The sequence below is a fragment of the Rhipicephalus microplus genome, chromosome 6 (genome assembly GCF_043290135.1).
Source record: "Rhipicephalus microplus isolate Deutch F79 chromosome 6, USDA_Rmic, whole genome shotgun sequence".
In the NCBI taxonomy this organism is placed as follows: domain Eukaryota; kingdom Metazoa; phylum Arthropoda; class Arachnida; order Ixodida; family Ixodidae; genus Rhipicephalus; species Rhipicephalus microplus.
This window is the reverse complement of record NC_134705.1, coordinates 70,109,930-70,137,399: the sequence shown is the minus strand read 5'-3', so window position 1 is coordinate 70,137,399 and position 27,470 is coordinate 70,109,930. Positions and strand designations below refer to the sequence as shown.

Sequence of the window (27,470 nt, the reverse complement as noted above, 5' to 3'; positions counted from 1 at the left end):
TTTCATGCATCGCTTCGTTGCGACTTCCTTTGGGGGACGCGCCCGCTGCTCATCTTCGCTTGTATTATCCCTAGAAGCATGGTAGGATCGGAGACGAATTTATTCCTCTCTTCTGCAATAAAGAAACGATCACAGTTCTTCGACTGGTTAAAATGTCAATAGGGGTGGGTACCTACGAAGCTTGCTCACATCGTATGAAAATTAAAAATTAGACATGGCAACGTTCGCAACTAGAAAATGCTGAGGCCCGTGCGATCAGATTTGGGTGCACGTTAAAAAACCCAAGGTGGTGGAAATTTCCGAAGCCCTCCACTGCAGCGTCTCTCATAATCACATGGTGGTTTTGGAACGCTAAACCGCACATGTCAATCAATCAGCGTTCACCTATAGCTAACTTTTCAAAGTTAATAAAGAAAACAACAAAAACCTTTTCATATTTTTCTCAAGAAATCGCAACTAAGCGGTTTCGCTACGGCAGGTAACAGTTAAGTCTACGTCGGAATCCGTGGTTCACTTCACGCAAATGGTGACAGGCAGGGTATGATTCGGTCCAGAAATAACGAGAAAAAGTACGGATATCAATAAATCTATTTCTTCCAGCGAAAATAAAACGCGCAACTCCCGCACATATCTCTAGAAGGTGTTTTGCGGTCCAGTTAATATGGCTGGCCACACAGCTGAAAGTCCTTTCTGATGTGACGTGGCCCATGTCCTTAAGTCGGTGACCGCACTTGCCCCAAGCATTTCCCCGCGCTTCATTTTCTTCCAGCGCCGCCACGGCCCGCTGAACTGGCTTGGTGACTCGAGCTGGCCCGTGTACTGCTGGTTCTCCTTGCTGGAAGCACTTCGTCTTTGAACGGTGGTGTAACCTGCTGTGGGTGGCATTCCTGGGACAGAACCTCTGCCTGTACTTCGGGCAGCTCGACATTTTTCGTCTCGGGGAGCCAGCGGATGGCCAGCTCACAGGTCAGCAGCCCCGCGGACATGATGAGGAGCGCCGAGGTTGCGTCCGCGACACGCGCGACATCCACCAGGAACTGGGCCATGCCTTGACCGAGGCATCCAGCTGCGACCACCACGTGTACAGCAGTGGCCCTGACAGCACTCGGGAAGCACTCGTACGTGTGCAACTTGGCCACCAGCAAACACAGCTGCACCATGGCTAAGAGCAAGCCCATGACCTGCTGGACGAACGCGAGCCAACGCTTTTTAGCAAACAGTCAATCGATAAACTAAGCGTACAATCACGTAAGCACGCAAGCAAGCAAAGAATGACTAGGTTACTTAGTAATTTATTAAATAATTTACTTGATGATTATTTCCGCCTAAATAACTGGAAACATCTCTATTGAGCTCGCCATTGATTTTGAACCTCATGGTGGCTAGTAGCAGGATTCGTATTTCATATAGTAAATATAGCCGTACATACATCGCAATACGCAAGGAAACACTGTACATGTATTTCAATATCTCGAATAATAATCGGTTCATTCGAAGGCACCAAAATGCTTGTATAATTTTGAAAGACACCGTACAGAAGAGCTTCGACAATTTCGATCACCTGTGGTTATTTACCTTTTAGCCAAATTTAAGTCCACGTGGCCCTAGCAAATTTCACTCCATATAAACTACGTTTTGAAATGTTTTTGAAAAGTTGAGCACAATAACATCTGGAGCACTGCAAATGTTATGGTTCGTATTTTCTTTACGTCGGAGCATTTTCTAGACCAAGGTAACTGTAAAGCATGTTTTAATTTGGTTTCAAGTGAAAGGTAAGCACAATATATATAATGTCATTTTCTTTTAAGAGTGAAGATCTGCCGGGGACAATTGTGACGACGTTCCTTCAGCAAATGACGTCTCGTACATGTAGTGGCTGACTTGAGATAAGTGATAGACAACATCAGCCGGCAGAGTGGGAGAGCAGTGTAGAAGAATGTATTATGCTTAACTCAAAGATAACCTTGATATTGGCTTGCAAGAAAGCAAGAGTTGGTTACCAAAATCATCTAAGATCAGGGCAAGAGTGTGCTTGCCGAGGTCATGTTTTCAGAGACATCATCTTTAGGAGGAAAGCGATGCGCAACGCATAACGAAAGCATAGATTAAACAATTTATAATATAGAACCATGATGTGAAAATGCGTAGAAGAATCATTACCATGAAATAAAATGAATAAAAGAGAATGAAAACTTTCTGGTGAGGCCACAATCAAACCATAGTGTCAGATATAGTGTTTCACACATTTAAGCTAACCACAATCGCACAGTGCTGAAAAGAAATTGCAGAGGCCGTGCCAGGACAAGCAGGTGAAAGAGAAGGAAAAGTATGGCTAGTATGTAGCATCAATAAAAATACTGAAGGCACATTCCTTTCGTTGACATTTATACAATATATATATCTTCTACATGCTGTTTCGACTAGGAACTGGGTACTTCAGTTTCAAAGCCACCTCAAACAGCCGAGGGACCTCAGTGTAGGGCCGCGGTATTCAGGACGCTTGTTCTTCAAAAACAACTGTATTTACAAATATGCAGCGAGAATGACACGTGCGTATTTTTCCCTGGTCTTCAAGACTGCCGCCTCCTGCCTCGGTGGTGGCCGAGAACAAGACGGCACAATTCAATGGGCACCGGAGCATCTTGTAAGTACACCGCTGAACTAGCGCTGACGTCATTGCCTGAGCTGCACCTCTTCCGTCAAAGCATCTTTTCTGCGGAGATCCCAAAGCAGGGAAAGCCAGTAAACTACGCCTACGTTAACATCAAAATGGTCGAATGGATACATCGAACAACGTGTCCGACACGGTTCGCGCGCATAAAACCACCACGAGTTGCCGCCGTGCTCCCAGGACCGTTTTCATTGCTTCTTTTCGAAAAATACTGGTCCGGTCACAGCAGTGTGGACGCTTACGGCTCGCAATTTTCGCGGTGTTATGAAATGAGGGCGCTTCTAGGAGTTGGCAATGCAATCAAATATTTCTAAGAAAACAACCATTGAAGATTGTTATGTGGCATTCGCTGCCATTGTCAGAATATAGAAGTCAACTTACTCTAAGTGAGTTATGTGTCCTATAAAAATATTTTCTTAAATCTGATGAAAAGGCAGCACAGAAGAGCTCCATCGTATTTGATGGTATATCTCAGTTTTTAAACGGCCTCAGCATCACTGCACACATTATTATTATGATACAGGCAAGGAGGAAAGCATATTTACGCGAAAGCGTATAGAGGTGTGAATATTAAGATGACTGATATTATTACTGCGAAATGTGTCTAATTAACATATGATGATTATTGCATTTGCTTAATAGCTATGAGCTTAGGTTAAACTCCAGAAAGTACGGGGACCTTGCGGTCCCTCGTGGTCCTATTATAGTATTGGCAATGCGTTTTAGGTCTATATTGAAGACATATTATCCTGTGCTGCATGACATGCTTTTAGTTTCTGTAAAATCCTGCATCGAAAAGAATGGTGATGTTCCTTTATTGAACGGCCCAGGCATTAGGGTTGGCTCTTTTATATCGTTTTCATTGTTTCATCTCAGTCTGTCATGTTTGATGAAAAACGCCAACTCGAATGACAGGGACATTGCACATGTTCATATGTGGTGCCATTTTATTGAGTTCAATAAGAACTTGAGCAATGTTTTAAAAAAGAAGGAGGGGCGGTTAGTGGTTCTTAACTAGGTAGATGATTGTTTGTTAAATACACAGGGAGACCTGATATCTGCTTAATGTATTTTAAACGTATTTCAAAGAATAAGACGAGGACCGATTTCAAGACGAAATTGCTGCAAGAAGCTTCTTTGAAATTTGAAGCTTTGATGATCGCGTGAAACGAAGAACACTTTTGCTTGTTTTTATTGTAAGGGGTTCAGACGGAATTGTTTTCATACACATCCAACGATTGCCAAAAAGGACGTGGCTTCTCCGTGCATGCAGTCAGCGTTGAAAAAGTGGTGCACACGTGGCATGCGACTTTGTTTTGTTATTTAGGTGTGCTGATTAGAGGTTGTTGGCTCCCGTCTATACGGTATTACGTCTGTTGCCTAGACACTCCTGTAGAAATTGAGAAGTGAAACACATGAGGTGACGACTGCTACTCTGTCCTCAAGGATTAAACCACAATGCTGTGCGATATATTTGTAAGCTCTCACATAATCTCTGGAAAGTCGCGTGCAAGAAAGGGATTCCGCACAGTCCTCTCAGCAAGCGAAAAAATCAGGAAGGGTCGGTAATGCAATTGTGATAGGGCAAAACACGGCTGCGAGAAGCAGGAGAGGGCACTTGTGAAATGTTTCACGTACACCGTACACTCCACACTCATGTCCTGGAGAACTTTACATTTCGGTCGAAACAAGAGGTGTCTTGAAGAGCGTGTAGAGCATGATGTTTAAAAATTATGATTAAAGACGACAAGGGCGCGCATCTAGTTGGGCATACACCCTTGGGGCAATATGAGGTACGTTTTTTTTTCTGGCGACGATTTTTGGTAGAAGCACGAGACAGCACACGGCGTTTTAGGGGTTCTTTTCATTGAAAAGGATGAGTGCCCCTAGCTACCTTTGTTTAGCGATAAAATTCAGTTTATCAACTGTAGGCTGCGAGAAAAGTGTGCTCTCGTTATGTGCAGTGTGCTTAGCAGTTCTTAATTCACGTATTAATACAAGTTGTATATGTTCCAACACTAACCGCTGCGAGTCTCAGTTCGGGATATGTTAGTGCGAGTGTGTGTACTGTGCCACGTGCTTCTGCCTATATAATACTCCAAAAAGTTTACTTTTCTTTATAATAGCGCTTATGAAGGCATGTGCATTAAAAAAGCGTAAGTGATGGTTGGGCGTAGAAGAATGAAATCATCATAGAAGCTGGGCACCATGTAAGTGCTTTATTAGTTTTGTTTCAAGTCATGCCCTACGCCTTTTTTGCAGCACGCTTTGTGTTTTCAATCCTTTTGCATATCATGTACATGTTGCTTCGGTACGCAATAGTCGCTGTTGCAGCAGTCTCATTGCGGTCGTCTTCATATTAGTTATCCCTTTGGGCTGCTTGAAATGTTTCATTTATTTAAATCATTGGCAACATGCTACTCATTGTTAGCGATGTATCTGTCGACCGGGAGAGCACTGTCACTAGAGCTATTAGTGCCTTATACACAATGAGTTATAGTGAAGGAGGGCTACCGTAGTCCCATACGGCATTCGCGCATACGTTTCTGTAACTTGCTAAACCATTATACCGCAATGTTTGGAACCTCTGCTTCTTTCTATTCCGTATATCGGTGACGTGTCGCTTGAGTAAACTACACTCGCTAGTGCAGTGCTGCCCAGCTTGTTCGCTGCTGTTTTCGTACTAGTTTTTCTTTTTGGGCCGATTAGTATGTTTCATTTAGTACTGTAACAAATTGCGTACAAGACGAGGAGCGCATTATCATCATCGGGGGATTAGACCAGCATTCGGAATAAAGAAGAGCTCATTCGGGTGGGCTTCGCCATGGGCACGGTGGTTCGTCCTTTCCTCAACACAGTACAATCATTGTAAACTTGATGAGCTCTCGCTGATTTGAAATACAGTGATATTAAAACAGTTATGGACGATCTTCCCGAAGGGAAGCCTGACAGGACGCGAAGCAGCAGCGGTGCGAACCGACGCGATCTGCGTTTTACAGAGAAAGATCCTATAAGATCACAAAGTTGGTCACGCGCAGTTGTCCGCCACCACCGGTGTCCGTAACCACATCGCGCGAAATTAGGGAAAAAAACCTGGTGGGGCTCGAACCCGCCGCAGCTGGGTTCCAGCCCAGTATTCTACCACTGAGCCACACTGACGCTTGGGACTTCTTGGCAAACTTGCCTTAGGCAGGCTTGATGTCAGGAAATGAATAGCGTACATAGGACCTTTAAAGCGTCTTAAAACAACGAAACAACCCGTAATCGCACAATGTGAATAGCGTAACGAGTGGGTCATCCAATGCTTCAGCCTATTACAAAAGCTTGTTGTTGTTCCCCTATTAAACTGTGGCGCATACCCACTTCAACCATAATTCCTCATCGTCGTCAGCCATTGCATAAATTGCCACAAAATTCCTTGGAAGTGTTTAGCGGATACCATGCTTCTCAGAAAAATGACAAAAAATAGCATGGTGAATGCCGGCCTACTACCTAAAATTTATTATGAATGCTCCAGTGGGTATCAAGCAAGTGTGCTAGTTAACCAATGAGTGTTTTGAAAGGCTCTGAAAGGCCACTCTTCAAGCTTTCGCTGCGACTGTGATGCACCTTCCACTCAGGCCAGGCATTTTTTTTTACTTGCGCCTCGTCGGTGTCGTTAGTTTTTCGCTGCCGACGCTTGCGTTCGGCTTCTCTGGCTCGCACCTCGTCAGCGTTGCACGTGCGGCGTCGCCATTCGCGAACGAGATCGGCTCTGCTAACCCTCGCAACCTGGGCGACGGCCGGGTTACGCCAAATCGCTCCGGCGCCTGTTTCATCAGGCGAAGGAGCTTCGCTTTTTGGCGTCCTCTTCATCGCAGATCAACGAGCCGAGATAGCGTTAACGCCACGTGCGCTTTAACGTTGCGGGCGATAAAGTGTGTGGAGCGAAAAATAGGTGACAAGCTGTGAGCGCGCGGCAGGTGAGGGAGAGAGTGATGTCACCGCACACCACGAGATAAGGCGTGACGTACGTGGCACCGCCCCAACGCCCATTATGAGGGGGATCATGGTGTGGTGCGTTCGCATGGAGACACGGACGGACAGCGTTACACATGCTAGTCAAAGGGCTGCTTCTCGTCTAAAATATGGAGAGAGTAAAGGCAGGGGTTCACCTCACCTCGGTGACAAGCGGGCTTTCGTAGTAGTGCGTGGCACCCGCAGCGACACCAACCGTTGACGCCACCATGAGGGTCATGTGGAGGCTCGTGCGGCGGGGCCACCTGATGACCAGCGGGTAGCCCGTGGCGTATACGGGCACCAGTAGAAGGAGCATGGCAACAAGCTACGACGTCCTGGTTGCCGCGTTTGGCCGCACGAGAAGGATTGAGTACTCCGCGAAGAAGCACCAGAACCAGAGTACCGACAGCGCCACTGTGCGGGTGCGCAGTTCAGGAAGCAGCAGCACGTCAGATATTTGGAACGGCATGCGTGCCTGTTACGCGTGGGGGTTTGGTATATTGGTTAAGGGGACGTGAGATGAATAAGCGTTGTCGACGAAAGAACCTTCCTATTATAACTAAAGGTGCAAGTGCCCTTCTACTGAGAAGTAGGGGAGTGCCAATTTTCAGGTATTATGTAAACTGCATTATGCAAAAGAATCGTGAGTTTACACCGATATTTCTGGAGTATTTTTGACAAGAAAACCTAATCCACTCAACATTTCCAAAAAGTCTCCAGCAACGGGAGAACGTGTTTCTTTGTTATGCGGCAAAATATTCTACGAGAAATATTCACGTACACGATTGGCAGTACTACTCTTGACGTCATTACTAGCTGTAAGCGTAAATGAATAGCAGTTTGCCATATTCGGAAAGCATTCACACCGTTTCAGTGTCACCATTCCATCTGGCTCCGAAAATAGCCGCTGACTAGAAAACGTATAGGCAGAACAGCTTTGTACCCGACCTGTAAGAGCATCTCTTTCGGGTGGCGGGTTTTTAGCCTCGTCGAATGATGGCTATTCGGGATAGAAAAACTTTTGACTATCTCCCCGAAGGGAACGCTGATGAGAAGCGAAGCAGAAGCGTGTCGCATGGGTGGCATGATGGGTTGAACGGCGCTAACGCGTGTGCTGCGGTGACCGCTGGGAGATTCGTTGCAAGCGATGGCTGGCGTAGGTCTAGTAGGCGACACGTAGATACATGTTTCAAAGTGTACGTTAGGCGCGCGTTGTGTTAATTTCGCGTGAACGAACGAGTCGGTGGTGTAGTGAGTGGCGGTCGCCGCAGGTGTTGCGGGAGAACGGACGAGGTGGTAGCTGCGGGCGCCGCAGCGAGCGCGCGGCCGGCGAGGGAGAGCGTCACGTCAGCGCCCATTTCCAGTTATGGTTTACAGACAGTTATGACAGTTACAGACAGTTACAGACAGTTATGGTTGGCCGTTAGCGTGATAACGGAGGTTAAGGAAATGGCGTTACCACGCAGAAAACTTTGGTTGCGGACAGTGTCCTATAGTTTAGCGGGATAGTGTAGGCTGGGATAGTGGCGTCACCTATCAGACGGTTAATAAGTTCAAGAACAGGGAAAAACAGAAGAAAACGAGAATGTTTGCCTTTACCACCGCTCAAAGTATTGTTACTAGTTTATTTTAGCAATACTAAAAGTAAATAAATATGAACCATGCACTGAAGGCGATGACATTTATGTTGCCGATTTGTTTACATCGATCTTCTAGTTAGGCCAAGAGAAGTCCGTAATGGGAAGCTATCTCAAAAATTACTCTAGCTTATCCGTAATACTCGGTCAGCGAAGATAACTGAAGGCAAGCGAAGCCATTTTATACAGTCGTTTACTGTGAACAAACTGAATCTTTCAAATACTACGCCAAAATCACTTCGAAGCGGGCGTCGGAAAGCGCCGCCATGTTTACTAACGATACCTACACCACGCAAACACAATAAAGTTAAATCTGAAAAATAGCGCGTGTACTGTAAGCAGTATAGGTATGTATCTGCGCATGCACACTTCGGTTCCGCTATCACGGTACGCCCGGTATGTTATAACTGTTTATTAAAAGACCTGCTTCGCATCTAAAACACATACTTGTGCAGCGGGCAATTCATATTTCACACATGAAGTGGACTCGTTTCTCGTGTAGCGATTCGTCTTTTTCGTTTTTTGTAAGAGATGGGTTTGCTTATGATGAGGTAGAGAAAGCTTTTCAGGGTTCGCACGGTTGTTGGTTTTGCGGAATAAACTCGCTGAAGCTACACCTGCATAAAAACTCATCCTGCTTATGATAAAGTAAAAAAGGGCACGCACTTTCGCTGGAGTTTTACTTTCCTGTAACACATTCCATAGATTGTCTCGAGGCATGCCTATTTTATTAAATCAGTGCTATTAAATAATAGAGTGATCTACCAATTAAAAAAATTGGCAGATCCAAGGTACAGTGGGAATCAATGAAATACGAAGCGCGAATGAGAAAGCTTTATATAATGAGCACAACGTTACGAGGCGGACACAAGTAGAAATATTATGCACACTCACGTATCTAGATAAGGTATAAGTATGTTTTATATAATGATTGATTTGTGTGGTTTAACGTCCCAGAACCACCATATGATTATGCGAGACGCCGTAGTGGAGGACTCCGGGAATTTCGATCACCTGCGTTTGTGTAATGTGCACCCAAACCTGAGCACACGGGCCTACAGCGTTTCCGCCTTCGTCGAAAATACAGCCGCCATAGCCGGGAATCCATCCCGCGACCTACGGACCAGCAGCCGAGTACTTTACCCACTAGACCACCGCGGCGGGGCAAGTATGTTGTATATCGTCGCGTAACGACGGTCCCACTAACGTTTGTAATAACAGCAGCAGCAGTGGTAGGCAGAAGGTATGCCGTAAATGACTTCTATATTATGGATATCATGCTTGTGCATTGTATTTTGGTTCGTCGTCTATTCACGTAACGTAATACCAAATTTGGTATATGTGAAGCGAGCAAAACGGCCGCAAGCGCATCATGAGTGTGGCATGTAGTCATATTTTATATGACGTGCATGACGTGTCATGATCATTATGTTTGGACGTGTAATTTACACTCATCGTCTATTCACTTCACGTAATAACCAATTTGGTATATGTAAAGCTAGTGAAAATGCCGCGAGCGTGCTACGGTCGTTCCACGTAGTCATGTTGGAAATAACACGCATATCATGATTGTCATGTTTGGACGTGTCATTTACCTTCGTGGTCCGTTCGCTTCACACAATACCGAATTTGCTTTATCTGAAGCTAGCGAAACGGCTGCGAGCTCACCATGAGCGCAGCGTGTAGTCATGACTTACATGACATGCATGTCCAAATTTCTACGTTAAGGCCGGTCAATTATGTTCGTCTTGCTGTCGTGTCATACCATGCCAGTGTTGCAACATGTTATGTGAACGAAACCTACCCACGGGCAGCAAGATCGTGACGTGTAAATCATGACAGTAATGACAGACGTGCCATAATTTTTATGTTGTCTCTATTCACTTATGCTCGTCATACAGTCATTTATGCCATACTAATTTTGGTAGTGATCCCCTTATCGAAAGGCCAGGAGAGCTAATCGTCGTAGGTGGCTAGATAGATAGATAGATAGATAGATAGATAGATAGATAGATAGATAGATAGATAAATAGATAGATACGGGCAAAGTCACCGAAGTTAACTAAGAAATGCATAGCATTTAGAACAAAATCGGCAATCGCCTATAATGCGGTCTCTACAATTGAGCAACTCATAAGTGGCACCATCCCAGCATAATATTCATACTATAACGTTTTTGAAGTGAAAAAAGAAATATACGGTATTTTTGTGCAGTACAGAGATTTTTCATGTAACAAGTAAATTCGTTTCAGAACTGTCGTGGGACTCGGATGTGTTACCAAGTCAAAACGGCGGCTTTTCAAGACGGTTTGATTTAATTTTGTCCGGTTTCGATTGGGTACACAGTCTTAGGTATCATTCTGTCACAGCTTGGTTATTTATGTCATTGCGGCCTCATCAAGTGTGAAGCCCACGGAATGGCTTTCAACTGGCTTTCTGTTTTTCATTGCGATAGCAAATATATGGTCACTCTAGGTTGGATTTTGACGCAGGTGTCGCCGTCATCCATCGTAAATGCATACGTATTTATATACTTGAAAATGAAAAAAAAAATATCTGGAAAGACTCCGGCGCGCGGAATCAAATGTCTGACGTCTGAAGAGGCGTTTGCACTAAGCCACGAAGGAGCATCTTCTTCAACGCCTGAATGGCAAACTATTTATATTTACCACTTACCGCTGGCGATGGGCATCTCAGGGGGGGGGGGGGGGGGGGGCTATCGTGTTTTCAGCATTAGCAACGAGATAGTGCAATGAGCGAGCGTCGCCAGATCGTCACGACGAGGAGGCGCGCGCTCTCATCTCCCACGCGTACCTTTCGCCACGGAAAGGAGGTGCTTACGCGTGTACTCGCCTATCTCGCGGTGGGGACAATCGTGCGCCTTGGGCTTTCATCGGAACGATTCTATTGTAATTACCGGGCGCACAAAGGCCACTGCATTTGTTGCACAGTGTCCGTTTGCGAAAAGAGCGCGCTTTTCAGACACCGGGAAGTAACAAGAGAGATGAAACTGAGTACATGAATTTGTCTAATCTTTGTACTTCTGGTTCCGTGTGTGTTCGAGGGGCTTGGAGTTGTTTTCTCACGAAACAAAACTCGGTGAATGTTCAGCGGTTGCACTTCACCACCTTATTTCTTGAGGCTTACCATTTCAAACCGGGTCACGAAGTTCAGAAGGTCTCGTTTTTTTCTTTAAAAGACAACCCAAACACCGCAATAAAGGAAGCCACAAATGCGATTCGTCATCCGCAAGTACGAAGACGAGGCATATCCATGTACTACCATTGACTCCCATGGTCGCCTAACAATCGTAGAGTCAGAGTCTCTTGTTCTAGTGGATTTTATTAAACTGTATGTATATTGACGTGGTGCAAAACACTGAAGAAGCGTCAATTTCAGCCACTTCTGTTAATTTTAAGGTACTTCTATTGGGGACTAGGTTTCGCTGCGCAAGCGTGTGGCTTTTTTACATCCTGTAGCTTCGGTACTGCTGAACCAAAAGTAAAGAAACAGAGTGCAGTGCCACCTATCTTGTGTGGCATGGAGATCTCTAAATATACAGTTGAAAGAGCACTGGCGCTAGTGTTTATGGGAGCTGCAGCGCATAGCGCCTTTGTGAGCATGGGAATTGTGGATATGACATAAGTTCACTTAGTCTTCGTATTTTACGGCCATTCTGGCTTCGCATGGCTCGAAGCTGCTTTCTCACGAAACAATCGGCATGTGTTCGGCAACTACGCTTCACAACCTAGATTTTGTAGGTTTACCACCTCAAATCAGGTCATGAAGTGAAACATGATTTGTTCTTTCCTTCAAAACAAAACTTAAACACAGCAATTAACGCAGTCACAAGTGGATTATCTGCCCGCAACAACGAAACATGGTCGCTGAGCGATCGCAGCAGCAGTATTCAGCAGTACAGTGGCTTGAGACGAACCTATAGCGGTGGGATTGTGACCTAGGGTGTGCGCGTTTGTGCGACGGCGCGAATTAGCGTACTATAGCTGAGAGACAGTGCGCTAGTTGGGCGGATGCAGTGTGTGTCCCCAGTGTGACGAACAGCAGTGCGCGTGGGCTTTCAGTCTTTCGTCTGAGCAATATTATATATCTTTTTATTGCCGTAGCGATTATATGGACACTCTCGGCTAGATTTTGCCGCCGGCGTTGGCGGGGGCGTCGACGTCATTCACCATATATGTAAACCTATCTATATATAAAAACGAAAAAAAAACTCTTAAAAAGAACCCGGTGAGCAGAATTGAACATCCGTCCGACCTCTCAATTGGGAAGGCGGGGCTCTAGTCACCAAGCCACAAAAGAGCACCATGTCCAACGTTCAAACGGCAAGCTGCTTATATCTAGCACTTAGGGCTGGTGAGATGGATCTCGAGGGAACTATCGCGTTTTCAGCATTACAAGCCAGATGCCGCAGTGAGCGCGCGTCACCAGATCGTCACGACGCGGCGGCGCGCGCTCTCATCTGCCACGCGTACTTCGCTTCGCAGTGAGGGTAACCTCACGTCTGCGCTCACTTATATCGCGGTGGAGACAATCTTACGTCGTGGGCTTTCACCGAACGATTATGTTTTTAACTTACCAGGCGCACAAAGGTCACTTCACTCGTTGCACAGCTTCCATTTGCGACAAGGGCGCGCTTTTCAGGCACACCAGAGTAACAACTGATATGCTTATTCACGTTCATCTGTACCCATGAGTATGTTTCGCACGCAAAATGCGCGTGAGAAACGTGGAGCATGTTTGTATTTGCTTGCCGTTCTTCGCGTCAGCTTCCAATTTGTTGCTATCGCGTTCACAGCTTTGCCTTTGCAGCAAAGCTGTAACTTTTCCCCCAACCCATTAAAGGCGATTCTTAACGAAGCTGTCTTGCTATTGTGAGTGCCGTGTTTTCAATACATCTTATCTAATGCCAACGCACAGCAACACATATTGTCAAACACATGTTATTGAGTGCACCCTGTGTGACACGTAGACAGGTCGGCTCGTTTTATATCGGTTGATCTGCCTGAGCCGCCGCGTTTGTCACCCGCGCTAGCATTTTTACCTGCTGGTAAAGCATCCAATGCGGGGGGAGGGGACGTTATCTGTTTGAATTTCATTAGGAACATGACGGTTGCAGAAAAGCCGACGGCATAGCCGTTGTTAGTGTCAGTAATTTTGCCATCGCACGAAAACGTGCTCTGAGGACGACCAACCTGCAGTGGTTTGACGGCCTCTGCATAGTGGACAAGACGCCAGACGTCTCCGAGCTGGAACTCGTTCTCCTGGGCGATCCTGGTCAGCACGGTGGTCAGGGCGTCGTATTCGCCCACTGCGAGCATCCATCGGGGAGACTCGGCCACCGCGTGGAAGGCGAGTGACAACAGGATCATGCTGAAGACGAGCGCGATGCGCGTGAAGCGGAGGTCCATGTGCTGCAGCCATGGGCACAACGAGATGGCGTGCACGAGTGGAGCACCCGTCTCGGCTGCAGCGATGTACAGCGCTCGGTAGGCCGATGAAGAGCTCTGAGTGTAGTTGCGCAAAAAACAGAAGTAGTACATTGTTCTCACACTGCAATAAGAAGCATATGTCATTCGTGGGTTACGTGAACGAGTGTATGTCCTGCAATGGGCATAGTCAACGAGGGAAGGCGGAGGTTTGAAGCCACCAGAAAATTTTTAGTTGTGCATTCATATACATGCACCCACGTTATAGAAATGCACGCGCGAACGTAGATAAAGCATTACTGCACCCCCTACCCCCCCCCCCAGCCACCAGAAAAAAATTCTAGCTAGGCCATTTTGCCGTGCAGTAGGAGATGGCCTTTGGGTCAAACTTCTCTATTCAGGAATGACAGTACAAAGCCATGCGTTGCATGTTATAATGAGACCGCAAACTACGCCGATTTATATGATTTATGGACGATATACGTCAGGACAGTACACGTCTACACCGAATAGGCATGACTAGAAGCTTCACAACACATGTTACATTAAGGATTTGATTTGGGCGAGTTGGTTCTACAGCTACAAGTGGGCACATTTATAGTATGTGGGGCGCGTAAATTCTCTGCCGGTAAAATATACTCAGATAGGGAATGGTTACAATAAATTGAACGTCATTTGGCAATAATGTTTCGATTGAAGCAATGTTTCAACTCTTTCTCATCACTAATGGGCCACAGGTGTAGTACGTCGTCCCGTCCAGATGCTAAATAATACTCGGCACGGTTTCTTCTGTTTTTATGGAAGGATGTTGCTAACAGGTTATTGCCGCTGATCGAGTGTCATACCTCGAAGAGCAGAATAGACATCAGGAAGTGGGTGGTGGATGTCGACAAGGCGATGAGCACGTGGGCGACCACAAAGGCGGGGAAGGAGTCGGCTGCCGTTGCTGTGAACACTGACGCCATGGACATCAGCAAGGCGCCAAAGACCATGGGCCGGCGGCCAGCACGGTCTGCCAGCTGTCCCACCAGCGGGGCGCCCAACAATTCACCGACCGTGTAGTAGACGTGCGTCATGACCACGTACGGTGCGCGGTCGCACACCAGGTGCCACCTGAGAGGCGTTGCAGATGATAAAAATGCAATGGTCTAACGAGCCGTTTTATGAGCTAATTATGGTCTTATGTAAAGCTAATGAACGAAGCATAAGAATGATGAATGTGTAGCTTCTCGTGAAAAGTTAAAACCGTAAGAAATGCGAGTCATCCTACACCGCCGTCCTGTCCCCTGGCAATGGTCTCACCTGCAGCGTCTCCCACCACGCGGGAGTAGTAGTAGTAAACATTTATTTAGAAACGAATATATCAGCCTGGAACTTGAATGGAATCTGCACGATGGTCAAAGCGCGATTATACGAACTCATGCTAAACGGAGGCAGATTAGTGTCACTTCTCTGCTGCGATTCATGGTAATTTTTTCTTTGGTCTTCCTTTTCTTGTGCTTTTTATTTCGTTTGACATTCAGCAATCACGTGATTCGTGAGAGAGTGCAGGGGGGAGAAGTCACAGCTAAGGCAGCGCAACTGTTGCTGCACGATGCTCTGCTGTCACATGATTGCTTAGAGAGGGAGGGGAGAGGCTACAGTCATAGAGTTTCTTAAGGTTACCTAGAGGGTAATTAGGCGCGACGATCACTTAGCGACCAAGGGAATGATGGGCTAGACACGAATTTGCCTAGTCTTCATGCTTGAGGGCGGTGAATCGCACTTGTGGCTTTGTTTCTTGCTGTGTTTCGGTTTTTGTTTCGAAGGAAAACGAGTCTAAACTTCGTGACCCAGTTTGAAATGGTAAGCATAAAAGAAGGATGTTGTAAAGTGCAACCGCTGTACATTTTCTGATGTTTGTTTCGTGGGATAACAGCTTCAAGCCACACGAACACACACGGAGCCAGAAGTACGAAGGTAAGGTGAATTCATGCCCTATCCACAATTTCCGTGCTCACTGAAGCGCCATGCGTTGAAGCTCCCACAGACACTAGCGCCAGAGTTCCATCTAGTGTATATTTGGAAACTCTGTGGCTACAGCTAACAATGTTCCTGGGCACGGATGAACGAACGGATGGGCACAAGTACTTTACATCGATGTCTTTCATCTTAAAAACATTATATATCTTGTGAATTGGTGGGCCTGGTGCGTTGAACTTTTGTTCTAGGACAATAAATAATACGGCCGTGCGCCCGTAAACTAGCCCATCACCTAGAACTCAGTCACATATATGGATACAGTGTGGGCATTTGTTCTTTTCTCCGTCCTCACTACTGCATGACCATATTGATCACCATACGTTTGTGTCCCTGTCCTCATCGTCACCTTGCGTCATTTCATCATAAACGTGTGGGTGTATGCTCTGCCTGTCAGTTTTCAGAGTTTTTTTTTTCTTCAATAAATGCCATCGAAACCACAATGTCACTCGTGCTGGAGGGGGATTTTCGGTCCTCGGTCATTTTTCATGCTGCTCTACCCCCTGGAGCTTCGCTCAGGCCAACGCTTGCGCCCACTCTCCAGCAGCACGTCACAAATCGAGCCTGCCGGTACTGATGCCATCACCACCCCGCTGCCGCAAGCCGTGCCTCCTGTTTTCATACACGCACAGCAGTGTAAGGTCTGGCATCGCAGGCCATGGGAGCAAGTCTTCTCGGTCTCAAGAGGGCGCGCTTTCCAAAAAGCCCATTCTCGGGAGACGATAATCTCGGCGTAAGCGCGCCCCTTCTGGCAAGAATACCACGATCAGTCGCCGCTTCTAGCAACCAGCTAAATGGTCCCGGGACTGCGGATTGCCGGCGGGTGACGTGAGGACAGTGCATAGCCACCCATCCGTCAGGATTAGAGTCCGCGAGACGGCTGTCGTGCTGGACAGCGTAGTCATCTCGTGGTGATGCAGGAGGCCCACAGCCGAACGGCGCCACCATTGTGTGCATTCGCACAGTTCCCGGAACGTTGTGTGCAGGCCGGTCCTTTCGTCTCTCTCTTTCCGAACGAGCAGTCGAGTGCGGGAAGAAGAGAGCGAGAGGAGGGAACGGCAACAAGTGTTTTGTCTGTCCAATAAACGGACTAAATTGCTTTGGTTGGCCGCGTGGAGAATCGGGAGGGGCAACCGAGGTATTAAAATCTGGCTTCCGAGTCCTCGCAGGGGAGTCTGGTCGCAGCAAAGAGTGCTCTGCACTATCGGTTCTGCCGAGGCAACATGTGACGGTTCCGACGGTGAAGTCTTGTAAATATGTGCATAAGTTTCTGTATATAAAGTCGAGTTGGTGTAACGTTCGAAATGTGCTAGCTTCCATCCCCGAACAAGCAGCAGCAGCCACGACCAGACAAGATGGACACCGAGAAGCAACCAACCTTCCACTCCCTTCTGTAGCGACAGCGGCTACGCAGCTGGGAGAGCTCTGCTCAAGGGAACAGAGGGAGTGGGTAGAAGGTTGAGGTTTACTGGCGCAGTCCGACAGGATCGAGATGACGACGACAAAGAGTGCTCTGCGCAACAAAGAGATCGTCGTGTTGCGAAAACACGCAAGACCAAAAGCCAAGACATCGGCTGTTCCAACGAAGAGCCAAGTCACCGAGCTTAGGAGGCGGCAGTGTGGCAGTCATCGACCCGAGGAAGCCAGGGGTCCAGCTACGGTCATCCCAATTCATCATTCCGGCGACAACCCCGGCGACATCGAGCAACCAGCGAGCAGAAACTTCAAAAGTGGTGAGTCCTCTGGTGTTCTCACATCTCAGGGGTGGCGTTGCCTTTTTTGAGTTTTAAAGCGTCCTACGGACACGAGGTTTGCCCACTTAAACCCGGACAGGTGAGCGCAGGCCATGAGTCGTGAGTCGGGGGACGAGAGCGCGGGAGAGCCAGAAAGATGACCGTTTCGAAAATCTCATGCCGGAGCGTAGACTGCAGGAATTGCGGTTGGAGATGGAGAGGCTGTCGCAGATGATGGGCGGAAGCTTTCGGTGGAGTGGACCAGAGTTCGGCAGGCGGGATCCGTGTAACGAACTGAGATGCTACTCAAAAGTCCTCACAGAAGTGTTACCTAAATTTCCAGCCGAGGCTGAAGCACCAGTGTGGTTTGAGTCCGTGGAGAGTGCCCTAGAAGTGTACGAGATACCGGGAGAGTTTTGGGGACGTTTAGTTTTCCCGCTGGTAGCGGAGAGTGTCCCATTTTTGTCCACGCGGCTAAGCCCAACAGAGCACAAAGGTTAACAGGTAATCAAGCAAACGGTGCTGGACGAGCTCAAACTTTCTGCCGGGAAATATCTAAAAAGATTTTTGGGGTCAGGCAAGCGTGTGAACGAGGGGTGGAGACCTTTTTCGACACGTTTAGAGAGCTACCTCCACTTTTACCTTCAGGCAAGAGGGGTGTCGACATTCGAGGGCCTAGTCAAGCTTTTGGTGGCCGACCAATTAAAGAAAAATTTGTCGGAGGAGGCCTTGCGATATGTGACACTCCAAGAAGGTAGAACGTGGATGAGCGCCCCAGAGATATCCGCGCTGCTGCGAACGTTTGAAGAAGCACAGGGGACGAACAGTGCCGCGAGGCAGGCGAAGCAAAGCGTGGCGGAGTCGAAAAGCGCGAGCAGGAATAGATCCAATGAAGAGGCAATGAAGGGCCGCGGGGCTGGGAAAAACCGTATCGTGGAGTGGAAACCAAAGTCCAGGGCCTGCTACAGTTGCGGCAGTACAGGGCACCAGAAATAGAATTGCCCACAGCGTCAGAAACAGCCGACGGGAGTGCTTCCGAACAGTAAAGAAGACAGCTTAGCGGCGCGTGTTTCAATTGAAGGTCCCCCAGCTGCACACAGCAATTTAATCCCAATATCACTCGACTGCAAAGACAAACATATAGGAGCAGTGTTGGACACAGGTGCGGAAATTACAGTAGTCCATGAGAGCGTGGTCCCGCCAGAGTTGGTGCAACCGCATGGGATGGTCAACCTGACTTCGGCGTTCGGGGAGAAAGTACAGGCCAAGCTCGCAGTTATTCCACTGACTATTTCGCGTGAGCGTGGAGTTTTTTCCGACGTTAGGGAACCAATCCCAGTGTTGTGCGCGTTAATGGACCGTCTAATGGCACGAACAGATTGCCTACTTTCCGAAGAAGCATGGAAACTACTACACGAGGAGAGCACCCTCGATGGGGTAGTGGAGGGTACCTTAGAAGTGGGCGGCACTCGGCCAGAGTTCGAAAGCGAGCCTCAGCACGCCGAGGCCGTATGGCGTCAGGACGAGGTGGACACTCGTGTAAAATTGGTAGAGCGACACGCCACCGAGGAGGTGTTGATCAGCGAGGTAGCTGTAGCAAGCCGCGATGAAGGGGATCAGCGGGATGACAACATGTTGCCTAATGAAGCCCCGAGTGTCGGCATGAAGGAGAGGTCCGCGTCAGACGAGTTTGGCGAGAAACAACGGGGAGACCCGACTTAACAGGAAGCGTGGGGAGGAGCAGCGACAGGAAAAGTCAGTATGCTAGTAATCGACGGGTTACTTTATCATAAGGATAAGGTGTTTGGGCAATCGGTAACGCTGCTGGTACTGCCGGAATGCCGCAGAGGGGAAGTTTTGTAACTGGCGCACGAGTCAAGCTGGGCCGGGCATTTTGGTTGCCGTAAAACGTGCTCTGGGATCAAGTACAGTTTTTATTGACCAGGCGTAGGAGACGACGTATGACGGCACTGCAACAGTTGTCATGGTTTCGCGGCGAGGGCAGACTGGCGTCGCGGGGACAGCGTTCCGATCGAACCCCTTACGAGATCAAGATATCCGTTTCAGCAGGTTAACGTGGACGTTATTGGGCCGTTGGAGCCAGTATCAGGCCGGGGCCATAAGTACTGTTTATGCGTCATCGACTTATGCACGCGCTAGTCCGAGGTAGTGTGTTTGCGTTCATTAAACGCTAGGGCAACCTGCGATGCACTACTGGCAGTATTTAGCAGAACAGGCATACCCGAGGTTATAGCGTCCGACTGCGGCACTAACTTTATAGCGGCACTGACAAGAGAGTTTTTGTCGAAACTTGGTTGCTCCCCTCGATTTTCCACGCCGGGGCACCCTGAGAGCAATGGGGTGGTCGAGCGATGGAACAGGACCTTTAAGAACATGCTATACCACATATTAAGAAGGAGGGTAGGAATTGGGATCAATTTCTGCCTTTGTTGCTGTGGGGGTACAGGGAAGTCCCACACGACACGACCGGAGTAGCGCCTTTTGAGATGCTGTATGGGAGACAACCAACGGGTCCGTTAAGTATACTTAAGAGGACTTGGACGGGGGAAACTGCAGTGCTGGGAGAGTTGGGAGCGTCGCCAGCGGCGTAGATGGAAGAATTACGAGGGCAGCTGAGGCGTGCGGCGCAGGTTGCGGAAATGGTCAGCTCGAAGTCGCAAAACACCTACGCTGCACAATTTAACAAAAGGGCGAAGGCAAAAAAGTTTAACGTCGGTGATTTGGTACTCGCGTTTAATGATCAACGGCCAGGGAAAATGTTTCCGAAATGGGAAGGGCCAGGCAGTGTCACCGAGAGATACCGCGAGCATTCATATTTCGTGCAGATGGCGGCAGGTAACTGGAAACTGGTGCACGCGAATAAGCTGCGCCCATATCAGTCCAGGGTTATGTCGGTAGGAGTAATGTTCGAAGAGGATGGTGATTTCGGTGAAGTAGAGTGGGCCCCACAGCCAGGGGCAATGCATAGTGAAGAAGTTTTTCCGTCGCGCGATATGGTAGCCCATTTTGTAGAACGGGAACACGGGTTGATCTGCAAAGTGTTCAAGAGGCATGTGGAGCAGTTTGGCGGGGGGCCAACGGTAGCGGCAGTAAGGCCACACGAGATAATATTGCAAGATGGGTTTGACCACAGAAGCCTGCATCCGTACAGGGTACCTAAAAGCTTGCAGGCCGAGGTGGGGAGGCAGGTAGACGAGCTGCTCGAATTGGGCTTGATCTTTCCGTGCGAGAGCCCGTATGCCCATCCGCAGGTATGCGTTCCGAAGAAAGACGGCAGCATGCGAGTCTGGGTCGATTTTCGGGCATTAAACGCGGGGACGGTGGTGGACGCATACCCAATGGCCCTTCAGCAAGAACTCATAATGAGCGTAGGAAAAGCGAAGTACATAACGCTGCTCGACCTGCGAAGAGGTTATTGCCAGGTACCACTCGAGTCCTCTTCGCGCCTGCTGACAGCGTTTGCGTGTCATCGCGGACAGTTTGCCTGGACGGTAATGCCCTTCGGGCTTAAAAACGCTGCTTAAACATTCCAGAGGGCAATGAACGAACTGCTAAGGCCACACAGTGGATACTGCTGTGCATACCTGGATGATATAGCCGTTTTTAGCGAAACGCTCGAAGAGCACGCGGAACACCTGGGGCAGGTGTTTGAGACCCTAAAGCGGGCTAACCTGAAGGTCAAGAGGGATAAGTGTCAGGTAGCTCGTCCATCGATCCGGTTTTTGGGACATGTGGTAGGCATCGGGGCGGCATGCACCTGACCCTGAGAAGCTTGCAGCGATCAAAGGTTTAAAAGCGCTGCAGACTAAAGGAGAACTACGCAGCGTACTGGGCCTGTCTGGTTACTACCGAAGCTATGTGAAAGATTACGCAGAGGTAGCGAGGCCCCTGACAGAGCTAACGGGGAAGCGAATCCCGAACCGAATTCCGTGGTCCGCAGAAGCTGAAAGGGCGTTTCAGCGGCTTAAGATCGCACTGTGTGAGGCAGCGGCATTATCGACCGCAGATTCCAAGAGGCCGTATTGGCTGTTTACAGACGCGTCCGCGGTCGCGGCTGGACTCTGCCTGTCGCAACGTGCGGACGATGGTACCGAGGTGCCGATCGCATTTGCGAGCCACAAGTTCTCTCCAACTCAAACGCGCTGGTCGACTATTGAGCGAGAGGCCTTTGCAGTCATCTGGGGTCTGAACAGGTTTAATTTCTGGCTCTTCGGCGCACAGGTTACCTTGGTGTCAGACTGCAACCCACTAGTTTTTCTCATCCAGGGCACTCTTCCTGGGGCTAAGCTTACCCGTTGGGCCTTGGCGCTTCAGCGGTATTATGTAGTGGTGGAGCACAGGAAAGGCGTCGAGCATGGCAACGCAGATGCACTTGCGAGGGTGCCTAATGAGTGCTGGGTAATCGGCAGCGGTGCTCCGGGGGTCGAGACACTAGAGGACTAGGCGCATGGTGGACACTCAAGAGTGACGTGCGCGAACCTGTGGACAATTGAACAGCACCACGCGTTGAATGGTCTTTGTGCCTCAGTGAAGTGTATTGTTTCTCATGTGCGTGTGTGTAGCATGCAGGAGTTATTGGTATTTTGGTTGAATTTGAACAGCACCATGTGCGGAAGGGTGTGTGTGTGTTTCAGTGAAGTGTTTTTTTGTATATATACGCTGTAAGCATGTGGAAATTTGTTGTTGTTTGACTTGTCTGCTTTATAGATTGTACTTGTGTACACAGTGACCTCGTGTTGGTTTTTTTTCTTTTTTTGCTATGTGGGGGCGTCCGTTTGGTGGGGCCCCAAAGGTTAAGCAGAGAAAGTATTGCACGGTTTGCAGAAACGCCTCTGGCGTTCAAGGAACTGCGAAGTGTGGCCACAGGGTTGGGGACGTGCGGCGCCATACCTTTGTTGTTATTCGCGTAGCTGCATTTGAGCGCTTGCGAGAATCTTGGAAAAGGCGTGTAAGGTCTGGCGTCGCAGCCCATGGGAGCGAGTCTTCTCGGTCTCAAAAGGGCGCGCTTCCCAAAAAGCCGATTTTCGGGAGACGATAATCTCGGCGTAAGCGCGCCCCTTCTGGCAAGAATACCGCGATCAGTCGCCGCTTTTAGCAACCAGCTAAATGGTCCCCGGACTGCCGATTGCCGGCGGGTGACGTGAGGACAGTGCACAGCCACCCATCCGTCAGGATTAGAGTCCGCGGGACTGCTGTCGTGCTGGACAGCGTAGTCATCCCACGGCGATGCAGGAGGCCCGCAGCCGATCGGCGCCACCATTGTGTGCGTTCACACAGTTCCCGGAACGTTGTGTGCAGGCCGGTCCTTTCGTCTCTCTCTTTCCGACCGAGCAGTCGAGTGCGGGAAGAAGAGAGCGAGAGGAGCGGACGGCAACAAGTGTTTTGTCTGTCCAATAAACGGACTAAATTGCTTTGGTTGGCCGTAAGGAGAATCGGGAGGGGCAACCGAGGTATTACAACCTGGCTTCCGAAACCTCGCAGGGGAGTCTGGTCGCAGCAAAGAGTGCTCTGCACTATCGGCTCTGCCGAGGCAGCATGCGACGGTTCCGACGGTGAAGTCTTGTAAATATGTACATAAGTTTCTGTATATAAAGTCGAGTTGGTGTAACGTTTGAAATGTGCTAGCTTCCATCCCCGAACAAGCAGCAGCAGCCACGACAAGACAACCAGTGCTATGAAAGCTGAATTGGGTTGGGAATTGCTTTCTTTACGCAGGAAAAAACTGCGTTTGAAGTTTTTCTTTTCTGTTTTTCATGGGCGCACTGGGATTGACCGTCATAACTATTTCAGTGAACCCAGTTACATATCTAGTCGACATGGCCACCGACGCAAAGTGAAAGAGTATCGTGCAAGAACGACCATGTTTTATAATTCCTTTTTTGTGATGACCATTAGAGATTAAATCCGGCTGCAAGACAAGCAAGTGTGCTGCATAAACGAAGAATTGTTTTATTCCAGTCTGTAACCCTCCTGCTGTAACGCCTTTTTGAGCAAAGCGGGGCACTCACCGAATAAAAGAAAAAAACATTATGTACATAAGTTTCTGTATATAAAGTCGAGTTGGTGTAACGTTCGAAATGTGCTGGCTTCCATCCCCGAACAAGCAGCAGCAGCCACGACAAGACAAGACGGACACCAAGAAGCAACCAACCTTCCACTCCCTTCTGTAGCAACAGCCGCTACGCAACTGGGAGAGCTCTGCTCAAGGGAACAGAGAGAGTGGGTAGAAGGTTGATTTTTACTAGCAGGATGGTCCCTTACTCTTTGCTTGTCATCGGAGAGAAGACATCAAGGACTGAATCGATGAATAGGACTGTGTGACTGCCGCTGATTCATAGGACGGGGCCACCGAGTAACTGCTGGTTTTCTTGGTTTTGACAGCTGGTCGTCATGACTACTTGTCTATTTCGTTAAAAAAACTTGACCGCATTCGATATCGTTCATACTGACCAGAATTTTCTTGTAGCGTAGCGTAGGTACGTCCATTCTTCTCATGTCGGTGTCGTAAACTTTCGACTTCTGCACCCGCGGAACCTCTGCAACCATTCCGTGCTGGCAAACCATGAATAGTGACTACCGTTGACTACCTGACAAGCTACACTGACACAACCTCTGTGATTACTAGCTCAGCTGTGAAAGTTGTTGCGCTCATTTTTCACGCTTTCACGCCATAATCTTGCGTCATGTGGTTCCACGTGTTCTACTTAGTGACGGCGGAAGGGTGTTCCTGTCAAAAATGTTAAATGAAGTACTACGCGTATTCGGAACTACTCAAAAGACAGCTACAAGCTACCACCCTCAGACCAATGGTCTCACTGAATGATTTAATTGTACTCTTGCTGACATGATAGCCGTTTACGTCCAACTTGACTACAAAAACTGGAATATAGCTCTACCATTCCTGACCTTCGCATAGAACACGGGCCTTTAGCACACAACTGGCTACTCGCCTTTCTACCTCCTTCACAGACGTCCCTCTACTACCTTTCTCGACGTGTCCTCCTATATTAACGATGTTAATTCATGTCAGTCGTCTATCAAAGAATACATTATCGTGTGGCCCAGTCTCGCCAAAAGACTCGCATCAACAAAGAAGCGAGGCCAACAGCGTGTAAAATAATTTATTACGCATGCCATCGCGTTGTATATTTCCGACCTGGTGACGAGTTTCTGCTTTCGACACTAATCCCCGCTTTTTCTGGCACATTTCAACTGCACTTCATCGGGCTGAACATAGTTGTGCACCGAGATTGTCCACGTTTCTCGCATGAAACCTTTCACACGACGTTTCTTGACACTTGGCTTTCGATGGCCAGAATATCGACTTCCACGTGGTGGATTTTGTGTGGGCATTTGTTATTTCCTGCTTCCTTACCACTGCATTATCGTAATGGCCATCATTCGTTTCACTTTCTTCCCTCATCGTCATCGTGTGGGTGCGTGCTCTGCCCGTTCGTTTTTCGAGGCTTTGCTTCAAATAAATGCCATGCGCGAACACTAAGACGTCATAATGGCTTTATTTTTTTAGCAGGTCTAGCTTTGTGTTTTATTGTTCCAACATTGTTATGTCGAGTGTACGCGGCATAACTGAGTGCCGCTTTAGGTACCATTCAGTTGTCGCCGCTAATTACGCGTACTCATGTATGTCATACGGAACTAGAATAAGGGCCTTCGTAGACAGTATAACTCTTGGTAAAAGGGAAGACAGCATAACTCTTGGTAAAAGTGAGAAAAACTTAATCGACCACAACGTTAAGTGCGAAATTTACACTTCGAACACACAACTACACAATATATACCGGTTCGATAGTGTCTCAATCTTTCTATATTGTGGTCTTTGGACAGGAACAATGATGCCATGGCCAGTCACAATAAAACAAAACAGGGTCTTTCATGAATTCGTTCATTAATAAAGCGCCTCCAACAATGACACTACGCTCTCAACGAGAAAACCACGTCTGTCACCTCTGCTTCACCTGCTGTTGAAGCAATCATTCTTACTTCTAGCTTGAATTTTTTTCTGTTTAACTCAGTGATATAGTAGTATTCTGCACCCCCCCCTCCCAAATGACGGAGGAGACAGCACTCAAGGAATTCGCCAGTCAGCGCTCGTATGTTTGTGGTCACTTCCTTTTCTGTTCCAGTCGCGCTGCTTTTCTAACTACACTTGAACCAACTCCCAAGTATAAGCAAATGAATACTCACTTGGAGACGACGGTGCTGGCGTCGGCTGGCAGGTCATAGTCCCACCCGTCGCAGGGCACCTCCAGTCGGGACCCGTTGAACACTATGGTGCTGAGGTCATACATGGCGCACTGGCTGTGGTGACGGTTGCCCTGCGAGTCCTCCACAACGGGCACACTCACGTTCAGCCACTGGTCGCGCGTCAGGTGGGCGAACAGCGTGGGAGGCTTGCACCAGTGGTCCACAGGCCGCGTCAGCACGTACGTAGACCAGTCGTGGAACAACACCTGTCCGTATGAAGAGTGGACAAAAAAAGACACGCAGACAAAAATGAAACCGGTGGTCACCCCCTAATCACAAACACTGTGGGAGTGTCACAAACCAGCGCTCAAAAAGGAGCTTGCCGCCGCATTCTGGCGACCAAGCGCTATAGAGAAGCCTCAACGTCAACGATAAAGAAGAAAACAAGCCTACAAAGACTCCCCGGGCGCACTGTCCCCGCACCTCTGAGAAGCGTAGTTTTGCCGACGAACCTCCTGACATTGGCAGCCGAGCAAGCCCTGAAAAGATCTCGAAGGAAATGGGCGTGGTGATGCTGAGTTGCGTCACATGTCGCAGACGGCTCTTGAAACGTCTCACCGGTTCCCCAGCCCTGACTGTGCATCGCGCCGACGAAATGATTAGAATTTTCTGGAATCTAGCGGGAAAGATATTTAAGTGAACAGTGGAGAAGGGAGATCAGGAGAAGAAGAATGTTTGCGCACGCGTGTGCGTAGGCAGGAGAAGAAGAAAGCTTGCGCCAGTATGCCTAGGGTGTTTCTGCCGTGTCTATCAGCGAAGGTTTTGTCCTCAGTGACAAAGCAGGAGAAGAAGAAAGTGTGCGCCAGGGTGCGTAGGGTGTCCCGCCTTGTCGGCGAAGGCGTGTGTCCTCAGTTACAAAGCAGGTAATGAAGAGGATTTCCCCCTGAGTGGTGAAGACTCGTGCTACAAGCAGAAGAGTGTGTCTACCGCCAGCGAGCGAAGACGCGTTGCAACAGCTGCGTGTGGGAAGCTGACGCGCTAACGGCGAGGAAGTTTGGTGTTTGGAGAGCGGCCAATTGAAGACGCGAGCTCTCCTGGAAGAGCAACTTCGGAGGCAGCAGAACGACAACCGCGCTGGACTTTGAGTGAGTGATTCTTGGAAGAGTATCATTCAGACTTTGTTCCAAGGACTTTGGACTGAATAAGTTTTCGGACTCTTTAGTCTTTTAAGTGGCTTGGTTGTTCGGTGCATGTGATTGCATTGTAGCGCGTATTGTTGTTTGTGTGCATTGTTTCTAGCGTAGCTAATTTTTCTGTGTAGTACATTGTGTGATTGGTGACATATCGTATTCATTTATTGTCGAGTGTGCATATTTGTGTATTGTTTTTTTTATTTACAAATACTGCTGGCCAGAGGCTAAAGCAGGAGGGGCAAGATAATACAGTTGTCATACACATTTCAAAACTACATCAACAATAAAGAGAGTAAAAAAGGAAAAGCGTCACTTATTTATACAAAAACAACAAAAAGAAAGAGTGGGGAGGGAAAAGAGGAAGTAGTTGAAATAGTTAGAAAAACAACTTCAAATTTCAGCGTAAATAAGATCGGGAGAGTGTAAACTGCTTGCAGGCAAATCGTTTCACTCTTCAATGGTACGAGGAAAGAAGGAAAATTTGAACAAGTTAGTACGAGCAAAATATGGTGTTAAAGAAAGTGCGTGTGAATGCCGAGTCTGGC

At 48.2% G+C, this 27,470-nt stretch overlaps 1 protein-coding gene across 2 annotated transcripts; it reads right to left on the bottom strand.

Moving 5' to 3' along the window:
• Window positions 1-570: 570 nt before the first annotated feature.
• Window positions 571-26,209, bottom strand: LOC119168626 (organic anion transporter 3). Of its 2 annotated transcripts, none has more exons than XM_075865328.1 (5): window positions 26,094-26,209; window positions 25,733-25,998; window positions 14,600-14,867; window positions 13,521-13,832; window positions 571-1,184 (listed from the first exon to the last, which is right to left on the bottom strand). In XM_075865328.1, exons 2-5 carry the CDS (start codon window positions 25,834-25,836, stop codon window positions 756-758), a joined length of 1,113 nt encoding a protein of 370 aa, XP_075721443.1. In that variant the 5' UTR covers window positions 25,837-25,998; window positions 26,094-26,209; the 3' UTR covers window positions 571-755. The 2 variants fall into 2 exon arrangements, with proteins under 2 accessions (XP_075721443.1, XP_075721444.1); XM_075865329.1 differs by lacking the exon at window positions 571-1,184 and adding an exon at window positions 6,858-7,145.
• Window positions 26,210-27,470: the final 1,261 nt, after the last annotated feature.

Coding starts and splice junctions, on each gene's coding strand:
- LOC119168626 (XM_075865328.1), bottom strand. CDS start 25,836: ATGTATGACCTCAGCACCATAGTGTTCAACGGGTCCCGACTGGAGGTG. Junction 14,868..25,732: donor GCCAGCACCGTCGTCTCCAA/GTGAGTATTCAT, acceptor AACGCCTCTCAG/GTGGCACCTGGTGTGCGACC. Junction 1,185..13,520: donor AGGCCGTCAAACCACTGCAG/GTTGGTCGTCCT, acceptor GCGTTCGTCCAG/CAGGTCATGGGCTTGCTCTT.